Source organism: Gossypium hirsutum, chromosome A01 (assembly GCF_007990345.1).
Source record: "Gossypium hirsutum isolate 1008001.06 chromosome A01, Gossypium_hirsutum_v2.1, whole genome shotgun sequence".
Taxonomy (NCBI): Eukaryota; Viridiplantae; Streptophyta; class Magnoliopsida; order Malvales; family Malvaceae; genus Gossypium; species Gossypium hirsutum.
Genome location: NC_053424.1, coordinates 38,647,457 through 38,670,132, shown reverse-complemented (window position 1 = coordinate 38,670,132; position 22,676 = coordinate 38,647,457). Strand labels below are relative to the sequence as shown.

The 22,676-nt window shown below is 36.4% G+C and overlaps 1 protein-coding gene across 1 annotated transcript; it reads right to left on the bottom strand.

Annotated features, from left to right (window-relative positions):
- Positions 1–9,224: 9,224 nt before the first annotated feature.
- On the bottom strand, positions 9,225–11,632 carry LOC107916871 (exocyst complex component EXO70B1). Its single transcript, XM_016846241.2, has one exon. It carries the CDS (start codon positions 11,378–11,380, stop codon positions 9,374–9,376), a length of 2,007 nt encoding a protein of 668 aa, XP_016701730.1. The 5' UTR covers positions 11,381–11,632; the 3' UTR covers positions 9,225–9,373.
- Between the last annotated feature and the right edge of the window lie 11,044 nt (positions 11,633–22,676).

Here is a 22,676-nt window from a genome sequence, read left to right as displayed (position 1 = left end):
GATACACATTCTTGAGCATATTTTCTGAGTCTCACAAATTCTCTCTCGTACTCAATCACAAACATTTGACCTTGTTTTAATTCTAGAAACTCTTTGTGCTTTTGATCGATAAACCGCTGATTGATGTATTTTTTTCTAAACTAGGTTTGAGAGAATTCCCACGTGACTCTTTTCTCGGAACCACGGATATTAAAGTATTCCACCACTGATATGTAGTATCTCTCAGAAGTGATACGACGCATTTTACACATTCAACTGGCATGCAAGATAGTTCATCAAATACTCGAATTGTATTCTGAAGCCAAAACTCAGCTCTCTCAGGATTGTCATCAATGATAACTCTAAACTCTTTAAATTTATCTACAGGTGGCTTACTCAAAGGTTCCAAACCTTGAGGAGCTACAGGGACCGGTTGGGGAATAGGTAAGGGTGGAGGTTGCTGAGTAGCCAGATTAATTCGTACAAACTCAGTAAACCATTCGTTCATCATTTGGAAGAATGCTTCTTTGGCCTCTCCTCCCTAACTACTCGATACAGGTCTCGACTCAGATTGCGCTACCTCGTGAATAGAGGCTGGCGCATTACTCTCAACATCATCAGGAACTACTCGATTGGGATCCATTACTATATAAAAAACACAATTTAAATTGTCAGGAGATATCACACTATCACATGTTATATATGGCATGTATAGCTAGACTCTCACATACGCTACGTTAGTCCTAGAATCGACTAAACCATAGCTCTGATACCAATAAATGTAACACCCCTTACCCATATTCAACGTCGAAATAGGGTTACGGTGTAATAGTCTGGTTTAGACCCTAATCAAAATAATGGTTTCGGGACCCCAAATTCATGTTAGAAAAATGTTTAAATATTATTTCCTGTGTTTATGATGTGTGAATTAGCATGTGTGAAAGTCTCGTACGAAAATTTGAATGTTTGTGTGCTTAATCTAATAAAAAGGACCTAATCGCGTAAAATGAAAAAGATGTGTGCTAGATGTTAAAAGTGCCTAATTGATTTGGCCTTTTAAGTATGAGGTCCTTAATATGTTAATAGACCATTTAAAGCATGAGTAGACATAAATGGTTTTATGTTTTATGATTTAATAGTTTTATAACAAATGGTAAAATGGGAATTCAGTTAATATGTTAATAATAATAAAATAAATGCATGAAAATGGATCATTTTATGTTCATCCTTGGCCAAAAATACAAAAAAAAAGAAAAGAGAAAAGTTTGCTTAGGTTTCGGCACTTGTGATCTTTAATTAAGGTATGTGTTTTGATCGGTTTTTGATAATTTCTACGTTTTTGTAATCATTGCTTCGAATACTATCAAACCCATGCCTTAATTATAATTTTGATGATGGTTTTAAAATGTTCAATAGATGAAATTATGAGCTTTTTAAAGTTAGCTGTTGATAAATGAAAGTTTGATGTTAGGTTTACATGTCTTATCTTTGAATTTTTGATGATTTTGAGTAAAATGGACTAAATTGTGAAAATGAGAAATTGAAGGACTAACATTTGAAATAAATGAAATGTGTGGACGAGTATGAGCACTAGGAGAATTCGACTAAGCTTGTGTACAAGCAAATTATGTGTATTTTGTGATTTTGTAATTTAGGGACTAAAGTGACGAAATGTGAAAATGTGATGGTTAGTTTGCAAAATGCCCTATTTGTGTGTATATGGATTGGTTTGAATGATTTATTTAAAAAAAGGATTAATTTTGAATACATATAGATCAAGAAAAGAGGAATTCGGACTTAGACTGAGAGAAGTCGAAGATTATAGAGTAAACAGTTAGAGTCGACAATTCCGAGTATGAGGTAAGTTCGTACGTAAAACATGATATTACAAATATATTTTTGATGCTTAGATTATACATAGATTGTATATATAATTGATTATGGTTGAAAACGATGATAAATTAGTGGTATTTAGCACTAAGTGTGCAATTTAAAATAGCTTCAGCTATATGAGGCACTAATTCTGCGATACCGAGATAACTTCAGTTAATTGAGATGGCACTAAGTATGAGGAATTATTATAGCTTTGGCTAATATTTAAAGCACTAAGTGTGCGGATGTTTAAAGCATTGGTAATCTTCGAAAAGTCTTAAAATATCCGAACAAGAGGTGAGAATGAAAATAAATGAATTCGGGAAGGTTCAGGTACGTATGACACCTATGTGGTAGATGGTATTATTCTTATAAAGTTCATTGAATTGGTAAGAACATATAGATGGTGTTGACATACAATTGATAGATGAATTGAGAATTTATAAGTACTTTGTGTTGTTGTTTTATATTTTATGTACTATTGATGATTTTTGGTACGAGCTTACTAAGCTTTTGGAAGCTTACTTTATGTGTGTTTGTATTGTTTTATAGATATCGAAGCTACTGTGAGCTTGGAGATTGTCAAGGATCATCATCACACTATCAAATCTCATTTTGGTACTTTGAAAATGTATATATTAAAGTATGGCATGTATAAGCTAGAAGTGTTTAGATTATGTTTTGTGATTATATATATTTAGCCATGTGACATGGCTTGGTATAGATGTTATTATGATATGGTTTTGGTATATAAATTATGAGGCAATATTATATATTTGGTGTGTTTATGTATAAATATAAGAAATGGTAAGATTGGTAAACTTTTGGCATGTGTTAGCTATGGTGATTCATAAGTTTTGATCATGAAATTGATACATATGTTTGGTATGATTTTATTTTAGATTTGTATTGATTTGGTTGATGTATCGAGATAGAAATTTGGTTGGCAATTTTATATCATGACTGGATTATGTTTTGGTTGTGAATTGGTCATAAAATGTTGTGCAAATATGTTTGGTTTGGTGCTTGTAGGTTTGACCCAATTGGGGTGGCAAGTTGGCTATTCAAATGGCCTATTTTTGTCCACACAGGCAGAGACATGGGCATGTGTCTCAACCGTGTGTGACACACGGCTATGTTGCATGGTCGTGTGTCCCCTGGGGTACCCTACAATTGTAAGTCAGGCTCGAGCACAACCAAGGCACATGGATGTTTGGCTAGCTGTGTGGCCCAAGTCAGATTTGGCCACGGCCAATGCGCACGGGCGTGTCTTGCGGCGGTGTAAGGAAGTCAGTAGGTATGCCTTGTTTTGACACGGTTTAGACACACGGGCATGTCTAATGCCGTGTAAGGCACACGAATTGTTCACACGGGTGTGCGACCTATACTTGTTTGAAAAATGTTTAGATTTTGGAGAAAATTTGTATGTGTTCAGTTTAGTCCCAACCCCTTTCTAATACATGTTTAAGGTCTCGATGATCTGTATAAGGGATTCTATATTGATGATTGATCTTTAATACTTTGATGCTTATGAAATGAATGTTAATGTTCAGATTTTTTCTGGTAATGCCTTTAATCTTAGTCCAATGACGGATACGGGTTAGGGGTGTTACATACGGAGCATTACTGGACTTATTACACCAATAAACATATATTTCTCATATATTTTTTCCATTTCAAATATAAATCATTCACAATCATTTATATCGTCCCTAATACAAGCCAACGAGGCCTAAATCATGTATTAGGAGTGGTTCGGGACTAAACCAATGACTCAGGAAATTTTTAGAAAACTTAGAAAATTTTTCAAAATACAAGGGACACACGCCGTGTGGCCCGGCCGTGTGAGACATGCCCGTGTCATAAGCTATGTAGACATTCGAAATGGAATCACATGGCCATGTCCCAGCATGTGCCTGACCCCGTATAACTCTCTGACTTGGGTTACACGGCCAACCACACGCCCGTATGACCAGCCCGTGTGCCCTTCGAAATGGCCACATACGGCCATGTGCCAGGCCGTGTGCCAGGCCGTGTGCTAGGCTGTGCCAAACCGATAGGGTATACTAACTTATGCCACATGGCCAAGTCACACGCCCATGTGTTGGGCCGTGTGGAGCATACTGACCTGATTTCTAATTAAACACCAAGGGACACACGACCGTGTCACCTGACTCTGTGTCATACACGGCTGAGACACACGCTCGTGTCTCTGCTCGTGTGGACAAAAATAGGCTATTTACCGAGCCATCTTTCTTACCCAAACTTTCATTCACCTACACAAACCAAATGACATATAACATGGCATAAATAAGCATTCCAACCAATCTCAATCATGTCTAATTCATGCTATTTCTATACCAAGAACTATGATGTTCATAACATCATATTTTTCCAACTCCAATCATACCAAATTCACATTCACAAATTACTTAACTAGTTAATTTCATATATGGACTTTCTTTAATTTCATATATGCACTTTCTTACCGAAAATCACATGCATACCAAATCTCCAAATTTCAATAATATGGTACTCAAATTACCAATTCACAATAAGCATTTATATAGCAATTATCAACCACATAACAAAAGGCTATTTGCATATATATATCACCAAGTATACCAAAATAAGCCAAATCACATGGCTATACACATAACCAAACCATTCATCATTTACAAGCCAAATCAAATGGCAAAATCCATTACTAACATATATACCAAAATGACCATAACTCCTATACCTGCCATATAACCAAATACATAAGTTTAAAAGTACCAAAGTGATAGCTTGATAGTGTGATGCAATCTCCGACGACTCCCAAATCCAAGCAAGCTTCGAGAAACACTGTAAAACATGGAAAAGTAAACACAGTAAGCTATAAAACTTAGTAAGCTCATATAGTTAATAAGTAAAGCTCACCATTCATTCACCAAATCAAGTAGTATGAACATAATATAGTACAAAATCATTAAATTATAAGGTTAACATATATTCAATCATATAAGTAATTATGACCTCACTACTTTCATAGATTCAATGCTCATATAGTTTCCGTACATACTTGTACTGATACGTATCTATTTCTTACCGTTTCATATCTTCAATATACCCGTTGAACCATTTGGAATAATACCGGATACTCGAGAATCTCGCACCCTAAGTGCAAAATACATAGTCGAAGCTATCTCAATCTCATATCTCATATAATGCTTACTCTTAAGCTATCAACAGGTTTACTCACACAAGCTGACGGTCATGACGTAGCTACACGGTACTATTAACACAAACTGATGAGAATCCACAACACATGCCGGATAACTTAGCCACCGGTAGGACGTACGGATAGCACATAAATCACATAACCCTTAATGACATGTCATTCGTATCCTAATCTATTCCTAAGGTTCAACCGAGATTTCACATTGCCAAATCTTTGCTGAACATACACATAAGGTCGTATTCACAATTAATTCAATATTAAAGCATTTAAAACACAATTATAATAATGCTAATTAATATACGAACTTACCTCGATCACAAAAATGACGAAATGGATCGACTAATCCAATACTTTATTCTTTCCCCGTTTTAGATTCGAACTTCACTTTTCTTGATCTATATGTAATCAAATTTAACTTATTTAATTATCATTCTATTCAATTTAATCCAAAATGAAACTTTACTCTTTTTGCCCCTAATATTTCAACATTTTTACAATTTAGTCCTTAGCTCATAAAAATACAAATTCATGCAATTAGGTCCCTACCCATGCTAGCCAAATTTCCTTTATTATCATAACAGCCCGTATTTTTCATTTATTTCACATTTCTACCACAAAATTTACACATTTCAAAATTTAATCCCTCATTGGCAATTTTACCAAAAATCACTTTACAAATGTTGTTTATCTGACAACAATCATACATTTTCTATCATAAAACATCAAAATACATGTACATTAACCAATGGAAAAACCATAAGCCTTTAAAATTTTTGCAAATTAGTCCCTGGGCTAGCTAGATTAAGTTACAACGACTCCGAAAACATAGAAATCATTCAAAAAGGGACAAAAATGAACTTACATGCAAAAAGGATAGTTGGCCAAACCTTGAAGCTCTTTTAATGGTGTTTCTAATTCTTAATTTCGTGGTGGAAGCTTATTTGGGAAGATGATACTAAGTTTCTATTATTTTTACTAAGTTATTTAATAATTTACTATTTTAACCTTGGTTATAAAACATTAAAATTAGTTAATACATGTCCAAGAATGTCCAATAACTTTAAATGTGCTAATTATCACATAAGGACCTCCACAATAAAGTTCTATAGCTATTAGACACCTTTAGCTAATAGAAGACAAGTTTTACACTTTATGCGATTTAGTCCTTTTTATCAAATTGAGCACTCAAACGATAAAATTTCTTAACGAAATTTTCATACAATCATACTATCATGCTGTAGACATTAAAATAATAATAAAATAAATATTTTAACCTCGACTTTGTGGTCCCGAAACTACTATTCTGAAATGGGCTGTTATAATGATTCTCCGTATTATTATCGAGATTACCTATAGAAAAATGATCTCAAAGAATTTAACACGTAGACATGGAGAAGGTTTTGAGATTTTTGAAGAAAGGGAAATAAGTATGGACATATCAAACAGGTATATCAATACTTGAGACATTCATCCAAGCGTTAATGACTCTAAGAGCAAAAATATGGATAAAGTTCGCATGTTCAAGAATTTGGCCTACAACCGACCTTTTCTAATATCATCCCAGTAAAATCCATTCTAGTTTATGTGATCTTGCAAAAGAAACAAATATGTTTTGGTACTTGGATATATTGGGATATGATTGAATGTGTAAGAAATCAGGCAAATGAACCTTCTTCCCACAACTTATAACGGACTTGTGCAAAAGAGCTGGAATACCTATGGAGCAGATGGATAAGGAGATGAACCCTCCAAAGAAGTTGCTAAGAGATGATATGTATAAGCAGTTTGTGATCTTACAGAGAAAACAAAAAAAAGAGAGGAGAAAAAGAGGACTCTAAGGGGAAGATGAATAATAAAATATACATACATTAGGACAATTTTCAAGTTTAGTTTATTTTACGTTAGGAAAGTTACTTGTTTCTTTTAAGATATTGTATTGTTGAAATATTAGAACTGAGCAAATATTGATATATATATATGAATTTTTATATAAAATCCCCACACAACAGAAAAACAAACGTTGCTAACTTTCAATGATCAAAGAAGGAAGCACTTATTAGTAGCTTACGACACTACTACGATCAATTAGGTAACTTATTCCCTTATCCTTTCAGGGTTACACATTGAGAACAATGTGTTATCTAAAGTGTGGGGAGGAAAGAAACATAGAAAATTTGTTTCAATTTTTATGTTTTTCTTTTAATTTTTTTTTGTCAATTATGTGCTTGAGCTTGTAGAAATACAAGTGATTGGTTAGGAGCATGTAAATAGATTGATTGTATTTACTATCAATTTGGCATGATAGTAGATGATTTTAAATTTTTTATTATTAGACAACTAAGTTCTATATATTACACTATAGATAGGCATTGAGTAATTGAATATACCATATGATATAGGAAATACAGGGAAATGAGCATGCTAGTATGTATGATAAATTGTTGAAATTGTGATTGTTTGGGTGATTAAATTTGTGAATATTGAGATACCTAGGGATAACCTAAGGCATTTTTTTGTTTACACCTAAAGCCAAAAAGCTAACCTTATTTATTCATCTTTAGTACCTATATTTGAGCCAAATAACAATTCTTAATGAACCTCCATACAAAACTCGAGCCAAAAACATTAATTTGTATTCGCCCATATTCATTGGTCCTAAATTGCACGATTATAGACATCTGGTCATACGCATTGAGGGTTAAGTAGATACATTATGGTGAAACTTTGTAAAAATAGAGTGAAATAGGAAAGATCAGTGTGATAGAATAATTATAGGTTAGCCAATATGTGCAGCAAAAGAAAATTTCAAAAAATAAATAAATCCACAAACGCATTTAGGATCTATTCCACTTGAGTCCTGTCCGGTGTACTGCTAGTCCAGTCAATCACATCTATGTCCTTATCTTCTAAGAGCCATCTACTCCGATGCCCAAGACAAAGCATCTCCCCAATTGGACTTGATAGATGCCATATTAGTCTTTCAATTGGTTTGCTCATTTTTTATTAGACAAAGGACATGTTTAGGTAAATATAAGTTGTCTTTCCGTATTATGATCAGACCACATAATACCGCTTAGTATTAGTTAAACATTAGACAATCAATGAGCTAATATTCTCTTCCATTTTGCTTTGCTTGCAAAAATTGTTAAGGACAATGTACAAAAGATATTTGTGAATTATTTTATTAAACCAATCTGTTTGAAAAAATACACATGTACATAGACAAAAATATATAATTTCGTTAAACCAATCTATTCAAAAATATATATAAGTGTACATAGACAAAAATACTACACTTAGGGAACTAGATCCAACAATCTTCCACTTGCCTTAGTGAAGTAGATGAGTCATGTCTCACATTCATATTTCCTCTATATGTTTTTCAAAACCCCTAGCTAGTCGAGTCTTGGTAAACAAATCCGTAAGGCTTGTCCTCAAATGCGATCTTTGACTACGTCCACTATTCCGTCAATCACTACTATCTCCCTTATGATACTTTCTATCAATGTGTTTTGTCCTCATGTGGTTTCTTTGGGGTTTAACTATATATGCACTATTATAGTGTCATTGTTTTTTCCATACCTTATATTTGACCCTCCTTAGTGAAGTTAGCAGTGCAACTCTACTTGACACTTATCACACTATGGACCCGTTGATCTGCCACGATTTTATCATGCTTATTTGATTCTTTTACACTTATTTTAGCATGTTTAATTGTAAAATTGTGTCACTTTAGTGATAATTTATGTTTTTATAGTTTAAGTAGTAAAAGCATGCTTTTTAGTAGTTTTTATGTTATTTTATAGTTAATAAAGATTAAGTGGTTATGTAAGATAGATCGAGAGTTGAAGATGCAACTTCTGGGACGTAACTGTAGCTAATAGAGGGCATGCAACAAATAAGAAAAAGCTACAACAAAATATTTTACCTTTGAGTTTGTTTAGAATTAGGACCAAATTGATAAAGTCTAACTACTAGAGAGCTAAATTTACTATGATGTTAATAAGAAAAGGACCTGTTAGCATTCCCTTAATGATTTAAAGTTGATCAAAATATCAAATGTGGCCAGTATTAGTGATTAAATCGAAAATATTTAAATTTAGATGACTAAAATAAAAATACTCTAATAATTAGATCACTAGGATATGGCTTCTTTGTACTTTGAATAGTTAAATTAAATACACCAGGATTAAAGGAAGGTAGCATGATATATTTCATCTTCCTAAGTAAAGAGTATAATAACAACAACAATAATTAAGAAAAGGCTAAGAAAGAAAAGAATTATTTCAGTGATTTAAATTAATTGTTATGTCTCCTTCTCCCCATTGATGTCATATTTCCCTCAAATAGTGTATCAATCAACCCCTCAATATCTTCTGGTTGATGCTTTATGTATTTCTCTGCTTTTTTATCGCTATCAAAATGCGACTTGAATCTCCCCAGAAAGGACCTATATGCTGGAATCACTACCGCTGAAATTGAAACTCTAAGCTCTGATTTAAGCTGTTCATCACTTACCATCCAAATGCTCTGCGTCTTACGGATTTCATCGAACAAGGTGTTGAAGTTCTTGAACCTTCCTTTCAATATTGCCTTTGACACCTTCCCATTTATTTGCAAACCCTCATGGTTTAGGCACTGCAAAACCTTTCTCCATGTCTCTCTTTGATAGTTCTTATGATACTGCCTTAAATCCGAAGTTCGTTTTCCCGACCAAGAAGGACCCATAATTTCATCGATATCCGTAGAACCCTTGATCTTCTGCAGAATATACCTCCCATTATTCATCAAGAAAATGTAACGCAGTGCTGGGTCCCTATAGAACTTGGATTTCATTTCAATTTTGGCATCTAACAAGTCCATGACCATCATCAACTTTACTGAAAAATGGGACGTTTTGGGGCTCCGACCATTGTCCTCAATTGCATTCTTAGACTCCTGCTTCTGAACTTTCCGCCTGGTAGATCCCTCCGTCTCGTAGTGCTGCTGAAATACTAGCTGTAATGTGTCCTTGTACTCACAAGCATATTTTAGATAATTCATAGTATAGCGAGTCAAGGGGTGAACCGCACCACTTGCCACGGGTATTCTCCCATTATCACTCTTGATTGAATTCTCAAGCTGACAGAAAATGGTCACTGCGGCTTCACCAACCCTGCGTTGTGTCTCGGATGTCTCGGATATCAAATCCAGCGCCGGCAACTCAGTACCAAGACTTGAAGTCAAATCACGTAATGTCTCGTATATATCTAAAAACTTGAATAGTTTCTCTGCAGAGTATTGTTTGATCAAAACAAAAGCATTTGGAAAATTAAGAAGCCTTATGGTCAAGGATGTTGCCAAATCGCAGAACAGTTTCTGAGCGATTAAAGAATGTTCTGGAAATACTGAATTGCAAAGCTTGCGTTCCACAGAAAAGAGATTGGTCGTGCAATATTTGACTATGTGAATCCAATTATCGATCTCTCCTTCCATTGATTCCCAATCCATCGATTGAAAGTCCTCCATATTGACATTTTCGTACCCTTGATTGCTGAACTCAAAGTCCAATGCTTTCAGCCTTAGACCACTGTAAACAATGAAACATTCTTCCTCGTACCCTGCAGAGATCATTGCTAAGGCTACTCGGTTCATATTGGCAACTGATTGGGGTGGAAAATATGGAAACACAATCTCTGTTCTGGAGTCGTATTCAGGTTTAACGCATCGATCCGTCTCTTGATTGAAGTTGAAGAACGATTGCTTTGGAGTCTTCGGAGTTTTGGAATCTATAGTTACATTGCAGTTGCGTTTAGAAATTTCCAAAAGAGCAAGGAACTGATATTCCGATAACAACATTGCACGGTGGTGAACAGATTCCGCTCGATTAAAACAAGAAGTCGTCGCTGAATCAAACTGGAATTCATCAAGAGTGTTTACGATCTTCGAAAGGCAGCTTATAGCCTCAAAAAATGAGGTGTGCTTCTCGTTGAAGCCAAGCTTTGCTGACGCTTCGCTCTGTTCATATGTTGCAATCCTGGACTCCGCCATCTTGAAAAATGACTCCACGAAATTAGGAATTTCTGGGGCTTTCGATTTATATTGACCGGAAGCTAACTTTTCGATGAATTGAACAACCTTTTCCAGGATTTCATCATGGTTCAAATCGGATTTCCAGAATAACTCAACTGGATTTTGATTCTTACCGCATACTTTGGGCTTCAGACCCTTTAATTTGAAACTACCGGTTTCCAATTCACGTTTGCTCCTTCGTCTTCCAAATCTCGGGAAGCTACCGGACTTTTCACTGTTCAGTCTCTTGTTCATGGTCAGGTGCAATTAGCCAGGCCAAGCAACGCAGATCCCCTTCTATTCCCTAATCGTTCTTTTCTCTGTGAAGCTGAGATAGGTTTAGATGATTCACAAAAAAAGTTCTAAAAGGAAAATACCGCGTATGAATGTCCCATGTTTTAATTATGTCTTCTAATTTCTTTTAATTTTTGGTTCCGTGTTTTGTTCGGAGAGAATCCATCTCTGAGGGCGCTTGCTGTGCTGTCTGACTTTTGACCATTATTTTTGGGAGGTCATAGTTGGTTGTTAACCGCTGGGTTTATGAAATCTGATTCTACGGATCCCATTTTATAGTACTTATCATGAAATTTGTTAATAATTCAAAAACGATAACAAAATATTGTTTTATTTGATTTTTTAAAGGAAAAAATAATTTTATAAGAACATCAGTAAATTTATCGGGAGGATAAATTTTAAAATTATACAAGAATTTTAATTTAAAGTGTAATTATATATACATAAATTTTGATTTTATGTAATTTTATACATAAAATTTTAATTTTATTTAATTCTCGAAATTATTAATATAATTATTGATATAACATCATTTTATGTTTATATATTGCATATATATATAATTATATTTATCCAATATAAAAATAGATTGATGTATTTGTTTCTTTAAATGTGTATCGTTAAATCAAAATTAAAGTTTTAAATATATATTTGAACCACACTCAAAATTTTACGTTTATAACTGCATCAAATTAAAATTATGTATATAATTGCACATAAAATTAAAGTTATATATAATTTTTGAGATATATCTCTTTGTCGCGGATAAAAAAGGATCAATATCGCTTGGTTACAAGTAGAAATTTAATAATTTAATTTAATTTTTAATAATTAAAATTAGTAATTTACTAAACATTTTACATCAATGGAAGAAACTCAGTAATATTGTAATAGATTTAGTAAATTTATAAAAAAATAGTAATGTTGTAAGAAATTCCGTATGACATGCAATAATTTCCAAAGTTATAAGAAATTATGTCAACATTACAAAGTTATAAAAATTTAGTAATTTTGCGAAAGATTTAATAATTTTACAGTAAAAAATACAATTATTTTGTTAGAGCTTCAATAATTTTATAAGAGATTCGGTAATTTACATTATTAGAAATTTTGTTATTTACTAAAACATCACAAAGTTGTAAAAAAAAAAGGTCAGTAAATTTGTAAGAAAATTTACAAAGTTGTAAGAAATTAGATAATTTATTAAAATAATTTCATATATCACAGAATTATAAATTTGCGTGAAATTTGGTTATTTAGTGAATTTTCTTTGCAAAATTATAAGAGAATCAGTAACATTATAAGATATTTAGAAATTATGTAAGAATCCAATAATTTTTAAGAGCTTCAGTACCTTTCTAAAAGATCGTTGTAAAAAATTAAGTAAACATTACAATGTTGTGAGGATTTAATAACTTTGTAAGAAATTTAGCTATTTGTAGAGTTCTAAGAAATTATGTAATTAGAATTTTTGTAGATTATTTAATAAGTTTAAAAGAAATTCAGTAATTTTATAATAAAATCGATAATTTTTGTGAAATTAAATAGTTTTTAAGAGATTTCAAAATTGTGTAAAATATTTTTGTGAAATTAGGTAAATATCGAAAGAGATTCAATAACAATATAAAAGATAAAAGAAGAACCATAAAGAATTTAGCAACTTTTTAAGAAATTTAATAATTTTTAAGAGATTCTGTTGAGGCAAGTCTATAAAGTGGTTGTCGATGTGCTAACATTTGTGGCCACTACTGCTAGTGTCACGGACTTAGAGTTTTCCCACGCGATCCGTGCGGCCTTAGGCAGTTTCTCTGCTCAAAACGCCTAAGTCAGCCTAACTTGTAACAAAAAAAGATTCAGCAGCAAAAACACCCAAGTCAACTTCACTCGCAACAATAAAGGATTCAATAGAATTCCCTTAAGATTTTCACGAAGAACAACAGAAGAACGAAGTAAGAACGAGCCTTGAAAGATGAACAAAAGCAAGAACACTTGAGAGAAAAGTTTGAGTGAATACTCTCAAAATTCTTATTAATAACTCAATGAATATACAATGAGCAAAGAGGTCTCTATTTATAGTTGAGCCTCACAGCATATCAATAGCTATAATTAAAAGCTGAATACAATTAGAACTCTAAGCTTACATAACCAGCTATATACAAATAGAACTCTAAGATTCCATAATTATATCTTCTAGAACACTTCCCATTTCTATCAGGCTCTTGAGATGGGCTTTTAATCTCTCCAATCACCGGGCAAGTTTGGTTGGGCCAGTTTGGTTGGGCTAAATGACCTCCCTCGAACACGATGGATCGCACCAGTTTGTCATGGTTGCGAGCACCGACGCGCAACCCATGACATTCTCCCCCACTTGTTCTAGCGACGCCCTCGTCGCATCCTCCTTATGGAACTGGTCAATCTTCCCTTGGAACTGCTACAATGCCTCAGCAGGTTCCCAACTTGCTTCGCTATCAGGAAGTCCCTTCCATCGAACTAAGTACTCATGCTGTGGTCGGTGGTACTTTCGTCTAATTACCCGATCTGCCTCAATGTTTTCTACTTCACGATCATACGAGACTTTTACCCCCATCGGTGCTCGTTCGGACTTGCCTCGATTCGGATCTTCTTGATCCTCATGAAACGGCTTAAGCATGCTTACATGGAAGACTGGGTGTACTTTAAGTTTTGGTGGCAACTCCAGCTTGTAGGCCACCTTGCCCACTCTCTTCACAACTTTAAACGGCCCTTCATACCTTCGCACAAGACCCTTGTGCAAACCAGTATACCGTAAAATCAAGTGTAGTTTAGCAAGGACTGAGTCACCCACTTGAAATTGTACATCCCTTCGGTTCTGATCGGCCCACTTCTTGCTACGCTTACTTGCCTTGTGTAAACAAGCTCTAGCCAAGTCATTCTTCTCTTGCCAATCTTTTGCGAATCTATAGGCTGCCGGATTTGGTCCTGTGTAATGGGTCACAACAGCGTTGGGTGTGAGTGGCTGTTGACCCGTCACTATTTCAAATGGACTTTGATTCGTGGTCCCACTTTGCTGCAAGTTATATGAAAATTGGGCCACATCCAGCAACTTTGGCCAATCCCTTTGTGTGGCACTCACATAGTGCCGAAGATACGTCTCCAACAGTGCATTTACTCGTTCAGTTTGCCCATCGGTTTGTGGATGCATGCTCGTGGAGAAGTTCAAATCTGAGCCCATTGACTTGAACAACTCCGTCCAGAACCGACCAGTAAATCGACCATCTCGATCGCTGATAATAGATAGTGGCACTCCCCAATATTTCACCACGTGTCTAAGGAATAACCGAGCTGCTTCCTCAGCAGGGCACTCTTTGGTCGCCGGAATAAAAGTCGCATACTTTGAAAACCTGTCCACCACAACAAGAATACTAGCAAACCCGTCAGACTTAGGCAAACCAATGATAAAATCCATGGATAAACTCTCCCATGGCCTTTCTGGGACTGGCAGGGGTTGAAGCAAGCCGGCTGGAGTCTTTAACTCAACCTTGTCTTGTTGGCACACTAGACAAGTTTTCACATAGGTTTCCACATCAGCACCCATGTGAGGCCAATAATAGCGATCCTCCAAAAGGGCCAAAGTGCGATGCATCCCTGGATGGCCTGCCCATTTCGAGTCATGACATTCCTTCATGACTTCCTTACGGAGTTTCCCATAATGGAGCACATAGAGGCGGTGTCCATGAGTGTATACTAGCTCCCCATCAAGCCAAAATCTTCTTGTTTTTCCCTCCTTGGCAAGCTCAATCAAATTTTTGGCCGTAGGATCATGGGACAATCCCTCTCGAATGCGTTCCAACAAAGAGCCATCAGGTTGACTGATTGCTGTGAATTCCATCTTTCGACTAAGTGCATCAGCAACATTGTTGGCACTTCCTGGTTTATATTCCATTGTGAAATCAAACTCTGCTAGTAAAACCTGCCAACGAGCCTGCTTGGGAGACAACTTTTTCTGGGTTAGAAAGTAACTATTGGCAACATTGTCGGTAAGGACCACGATCCTGGAACCCAATAAATAATGTCTCCATGTGCGCAAGCAGTGTACTACCGCAGTCATCTCTTTCTCTTGGACCGTATATCTACGTTCCGTCTCGTTAAGCTTTCGACTCTCGAAAGCAATTGGGTGTCCATCTTGCATCAGCACTCCCCCAATAGCATAATTTGATGCATCTGTACGTACCTCGTAAGGCTTTGTAAAATTCGGCAAGACAAGTACGGGCTCCCTCGTCATTTCTTGCTTCAATTGGTTGAAGGCCTTCTCACATTCTGGATTCCAATCCCATACCTTCCCCTTCTTCAACATGTCCGTCAAGGGAGTGGTAATTTTGGAGTAGCCTTCGACAAAGCGGCGATAGTAATTTGCCAATCCAAGGAAAGATCTCAACTCTGTTACCTTGGTTGGAGGCTCCCACTCTGAAATGGCTCGAATCTTATTTTTATCCATTCGGATCTTACCGCCTCCCACAATGTGGCCTAAGAATGACACCTCTTGTTGGGCAAATGAGCATTTCTCCTCCTTGACGAACAGCTCATTTTCCCTCAAAGTCTGGAACACCTCCCTCAAGTGTCTTACGTGCTCTTCAAGCGACTTGCTATAGACCACAATATCGTCAAGGTAAACAACCACAAAACGATCAAGAAAGGGTTGAAGTACCTTATTCATTAGGGTGTAGAATGTAGCTGGGGCATTCGTGAGTCCGAAAGGCATCACAAGGAACTCATACGAACCGTACCGTGTCACACAAGCTGTCTTTGGTTCGTCCCCCTCGACTATCCGAACTTGATGATACCCCGATCTCAAATCTAACTTGGTAAACCATCTTGCACTGCCAAGCTGGTCGAACAAATCTGCGATAAGAGGAATAGGATACCTATTCTTCACGGTGATCTTGTTTAGAGCTCGATAATCGATGCACATTCTTAAGGACCCATCGTGCTTCTTTTGGAACAACACTGGCGCACCATATGGGGATTTAGATGGTCTAATGAATCCCGCATCCAAAAGTTCCTTCAATTGTTTCCGTAACTCTTCTAATTCTGGCGAAGACATACGATAGGGGGCCCTTGCTGGCGGCACCACATTAGATACTAACTCGATTTTGTGGTCCACCTCCCTCTTGGGTGGCAAACTTTTTGGCAACTGAGCAGGCATTACATCTCAAAATGATTGTAGCAATTGTCCCACTTCTTTCGGGGTCTCACTAACAGACTCAGCGGTCTCTTCGATCTTCAAGGTGGCTAAATATGAGACTTCATTTCTCCGTACACCTTTAGCAAACTGAATTGCTGATAGTGTTTTTCCCTCAAAGCTTCTCTTCCTTGTCACTTTCACCATGTATTGATGTTTCGCATCTGAAATCACCATGTAGTTGCTCGAAGGGGCAATAAGGGCTTTAACCTGATCAAGGAAGCTTAGTCCCACCACAAAATCATAGTCATCAAGTGGTATTACCTTAATGGATACCTTCCCTGACCAATTGTCGAGCTGAAGATCCACTCCATTTGCAACCCCCTTGACTGGAATACTTTCCGAGTTCACTATTTTGATCCGACCCCGTTCATTATCTATCTTGAGGCCTAGTTTACAAGCAGCCTCCTCAGACATGAATAAATCAGAAGCGCCTGTGTCGACGAGCGCATTCAATTTTCTGCCGGCCACAATGATGTCTACAAACATCAAACCATGGCTCATTCTATCTTCGACACCCCCTAGTATCGATCCAAGGTTGTTATCCTCCACATCGGACTCCCCCTTTGCTTCCATAGCCTTGAGAGCGGCCTTCTTTGGACAGTCCTTGATCATATGTGGACCCTCACAGTGGAAGCACCTTATAGGCCCACTCTTTCTCTTGTCCCAAGGTTTCTTACCATCGCCGTTCCTACTGGGCCTTTCTTTATCTCCCCCACTATTACCCTTTAATCTGGGTTTAGAAGAATTGGAATTGTCTTTCCTCCCACCAAATTCAGCAAGTGATTCTGCTACTGACATAGCCTTGGTGAGCTCTTGAACTCCTCGGCGCTGCAACTCTTGCTTCGCCCACGGTTTTAATCCGTCCATAAAGGAAAAGAATGCCTCTTTCTCCCCCATATCTGAGATTCGGAGCATAAGCTCGCTAAACTCCTGTACATACTCCCTCACAGTGCCTTGTTGCGCAAGCCGACGCAACCTTGCCCGAGCCTCATCCTCGGCATACTCTGGGTAAAACTGTGCTTTGAACTCACATCGAAACTCTTCCCATGTTCCGATTTCAGACCCACCACGTCTCACATCAGTGGACCTACGACGCCACCACAACAAAGCAACGTTAGATAGATACATCGCAGCAGTAGTTACCTTAGTGACATCCTCCGTGATGCCTTTGGCACAGAAGTATTGCTTGATTCCCCACAAAAAGTTGTCCACATCTCTTGCGGACCTTATTCCCTTAAACTCTTTGGGCTTGGGAACATCAATATTGGGCTTGGGTGCGGCAGCCGCTAACCCACCATTGCCCAAGGCAACCTTGTAGATTGTGAGTTCACCCTTGAGCTCCGCAATCTCTCCCTTCAAGGCCACCACCATAGCCTCAATGGCATCATCTCTACCAGTCAATTGTTTCATATTATCCGTCACATATTCTTTAAGCTGCTCCTGCATGGACTGCAGCCCATCATGGAGCCTATCATCAACATCTTCAACCCTCTCCTTGATATCCCCCATTGAACTCTCGAGAGTGACAACGCGATCCTCTAAAGCTGACAATATGTCCCTTGAGCGACTGGCTTTCCTAGCCCTCCCACGGGTCTCCACTCCCTCAACTTCTTTTGACATCTTTCAACGCTAGCTTCGAACCTTGGCTCGAATACCAACTGTCACGGACTTAGAGTTTTCCCACGCGATCCGTGCGGCCTTAGGCAGTTTCTCTGCTCAAAACGCCTAAGTCAGCCTAACTTGTAACAAAAAAAGATTCAGCAGCAAAAACACCCAAGTCAACTTCACTCGCAACAATAAAGGATTCAAAAGAATTCCCTTAAGATTTTCACGAAGAACAACAGAAGAACGAAGTAAGAATGAGCCTTGAAAGATGAACAAAAGCAAGAACACTTGAGAGAAAAGTTTGAGTGAATACTCTCAAAATTCTTATTAATAACTCAATGAATATACAATGAGCAAAGAGGTCTCTATTTATAGTTGAGCCTCACAGCATATCAATAGCTATAATTAAAAGCTGAATACAATTAGAACTCTAAGCTTACATAACCAGCTATATACAAATAGAACTCTAAGATTCCATAATTATATCTTCTAGAACACTTCCCATTTCTATCAGGCTCTTGAGATGGGCTTTTAATCTCTCCAATCACCGGGCAAGTTTGGTTGGGCCAGTTTGGTTGGGCTAAATGACCTCCCTCGAACACGATGGATCGCACCAGTTTGTCATGGTTGCGAGCACCGACGCGCAACCCATGACACTAGCACTAGGATAAACTTGTAACATGTCAATGTTTGAAGTTGGAAAATTTTGAAACAAAATGTTTGGGCTTTGAGGGATGTTGATATTATGGCAGATGAATGTTCGTCTATGAAGATCAACCCATTTAAAGCTACTTATCTTAAAGACTGGATTGGATTGGATCGGATTAAGTAATCAAATCCCTTGGACTATAGAGATTGGATCGAGATAACATTGAAGACATATCTCCAATAGTCCACTTTACATCGATCTTTATTATTATATTGTATCTTGTCATTTTAGTTGTTGCTTAATAGGGTAATTCGTTATACTTGGTCTAGCATGTTAGAAAGTCTCAAAACTTGTATATATTTGAGAGTCTTTTATAGATTTTGTTTTAAGTACTGAAAGCATTTATATGCTCATTAAAGAACATATTTTTGAGAGTGCATTTGAAAGAGGAAACAAATTATATTTGTAACCACCTAAACCTGGCTTGGAAGTTATGACAGAATCTCAAAAATTACATTGGCCCTGGAAATTACACATAAAACATTCTACTACTTTCTTTAAAATTGTTATCCTTTTTCATTTAAGAACAATACATTGCTTTACTTGTGAAAATTTATAATAATCTCCCTAAACTTCTTTGAGATTTTAATATAAAAATTGAATATCTTTGAAAAGACTAAGTTTGGTCATTTTGAAGAAAATGTTTTAATTTAAAACTATTGGAGCAAAATTTGAAAAAAAATCATGTTTTTGGCTAAAAATTATTATTCAGTATATTCTATTAAAAATATCACTTAATTGGGTAAAATAAATTTAAGTCTCGTAAAATCATACTTGTAACATCTCGATTTTGGGCCTAGTTAGAATAGTGGTTTCGAGACCATAAATTTGAAGTATAAATATTTATTTTATGATCATTATGAGGTCTATGATATGATTGCATGCTTGTGTGAAAATTTCATGAAGAAATTTTATGCATAAAGTGTCCAATTTGATAATTAGGACTAAATTGAATAAGTTACAAAATACATGTTCTAGAAGCTTTGAGCATGAAATTGCCATGGATTTTTAATTAGAGGGTCTTAAATAGCAATTTGACCAATTTCTAATTTTATGGACAAAAATGGGTATGGATAGGAAAATTTGAAAGAAAGGCCCTAAGTGCATTTTTGTTATTTGGTTAATAAAAGAATAAAAAGGGGAAAATCAAGCAAAAGTTGGCTCATCTTCTTCTTGAGTGTGCCAAAATTTAGAAGGGCCATAGCTAGGGTTTTTCTTCAACTTTCAAGCTCAATAGTAAGTGCATCCTATTCCCGTTTTAATGTTCTTTACATTTTTGAGATCCTTGAAGCATGATCTATCCATTTCTACCATTATTTTTAAGTAGGGTTTATGTTAAAAAATTTACCCATGTATGACATGCATGTATTTTGATTTTTACTGGAAGAATATGAAAGTTTGATGTGTGATAAACATCTTTTACAAAGTGATTTTGCATGAAAACACCTAAAAAGGACCTATTTGTAAAAGTTGTAAAATGGGTAGTAAATATGTGAAATAAAGAAAAATTGTGGGCTGCTAGGAGTAGGAAAATGAATCAGCTGGGCTTAGGTAACAAAGAAAATGCATGCATTTCGTTTTACGAGTCTAATGACCCATTTGTAAATAAGTGAAAAGTTAAGGGTAAATAAGTAATTTTACCAAAGTATGTGTTATGGGTCGATTCGAACAATGTATGTCTCAAAAAAGTTAAATTTGACATTATAGATCAAGAAAAATGTGGTTCGGGTCTTGATCGGGGGAAAATAAGGTTTACAAAGAATAGACTCGTTTTCATCATTTTGCATCAAGGTAAGTTCATATACAAACAATGTGATGTTATGTCATATTTTCCATGCTTGAGTATTATGTGAATTCAAATTCTTTAATGCTATTATGAGTTATGTTTTGATTGCTCCATGAGTAAGTAATTGGTATTATGGACATTGAGACCGAAGTTACGAGCAAGCTTGACAGAGATGTGATATAGAAGAAAATCCCGTTTGAACCTTAGGAATAGTTTAGGATACAAGTGACATGTCACTAGGGACCCTGTGATTTATGAGCTACTGAGATATGTGATATATGTTTATGTGGTTTCGGGTGCTGGTCTTTTATGTCCTACCGGTGGCTGGGTAGTCCAGCATGTGTTGCGGATACCTGGCAGCTTGTGTAAGTAGCTCGTGTAGCTATGTCCTGACCTACAGCTTGTGTGAGCAGACCCGTGAGTAGCTCGAGAATGAACCTTTATGTGTTATGAGATATGAGGTAGCTTTGGCTACGTCTGAGACATTATGTGTAAGCTTTTCATGTATCTGATAGTATTCCAAGCGTTCAAAAGGTAATTCAAAGTGTAAACTGATGTATACGACAAAGACGAGAAAGTAAGAGATTATGTTAGGAGTTGGTACAGGTATGTATACCAAACTTATTATTAATGCGTTGGTATATGATGAACTTGTGACAAGGTTGTTTATGTGATGAGTAAGTATAAGTGATTTGAAAAAATACAAATTTATGTTCATTATGTTAAATGTATGTTAAATACTTGTTTAGATTGCATATTATTTGCATATGGACTTAATAAGTTTTAATCCCCCCTTCTTTTCCATTTGTTATAGTGTTGCCAAGCTAGCTCAAGGATCGAAGGACGTCGGAGAGTCGATCACACTATCAATTGGATATTTGGGTATAGTTAGTCTCATCATTTTGAGTATGACATGTTTAGGGACTTGGTCGTTTTGTGTTATATGTCATACTGGGTTAGCCAAATGTGTTGGCTTATGATAATATTTGATTCATTTTGCATATGACCATGGGATACGGTTCATATTGATTATTAGGTTGTAACCCTAATTAATTATGAATGCATGCAATGTGTTTATGCTTTGTGATGTGGTTGGTGGTTGCTTGTTGGTAATGGATGTGATAAATGGCACATATGATTAATGAATGAATTAGGACTAATAGGTATGACCATAACATGGTATAATTTAGTAGATTGAAAAAAATGTTTATAATGATAAATAAATATGAAATTGGTGTGGAATGCCATATGAAAGCATGATGGTTTGAGTATGTGATATGTTGACATTACAAAGTCATGGATTAATCATGATTGTGAGTGTTGGAGTGACTAAATATGCTATGTGGCATGCTATCAAAAAAAGGTATAAGTGAGTAAGAATTTGAGGGTGACAATTGGCTTGGAAAATAGCCTCAAAGTTGTCACACAGGTAGACACACGGGCATGTGACTAGGTCGTGTGTGACACATGGGCATGTGGCTAGGCCGTGTGTGACACATGGTCTGTCCCATGGGCGTGTGATCTGGCCGTGTGTCCCCTGCACCTTAATTAAGCAAAATAGAATACCCAATAGTAAACACACGGGCAGAGACACGGCCGTGTGCCTCAGCTTTGTGAAGGACACAGCCTCAGGACATGGGCATGTGCCTAGGCCGTGTGAAGTCTGCGCTTAATTTTTTGAATTTAGTTCTCCACACGGCCTAAGCACACGAGCATGTGACTTGGCTGTGTGAACTTAATGTGTTGATGACGTCATAAACAGAATGCACCCTAAGATGGACACGGCCTGAAGCACGGGCGTGTGATATTCTCCACGGGCATGTCCCTTAACTCACACGGGCGTGTCGTCCTATTTCATGATGAAAATTTTCTAAGTTTTGTAAATTTTTCCTGAGTTCTCAGTTTAGTTCTGAACCATTCCCAATGTATATTTTGG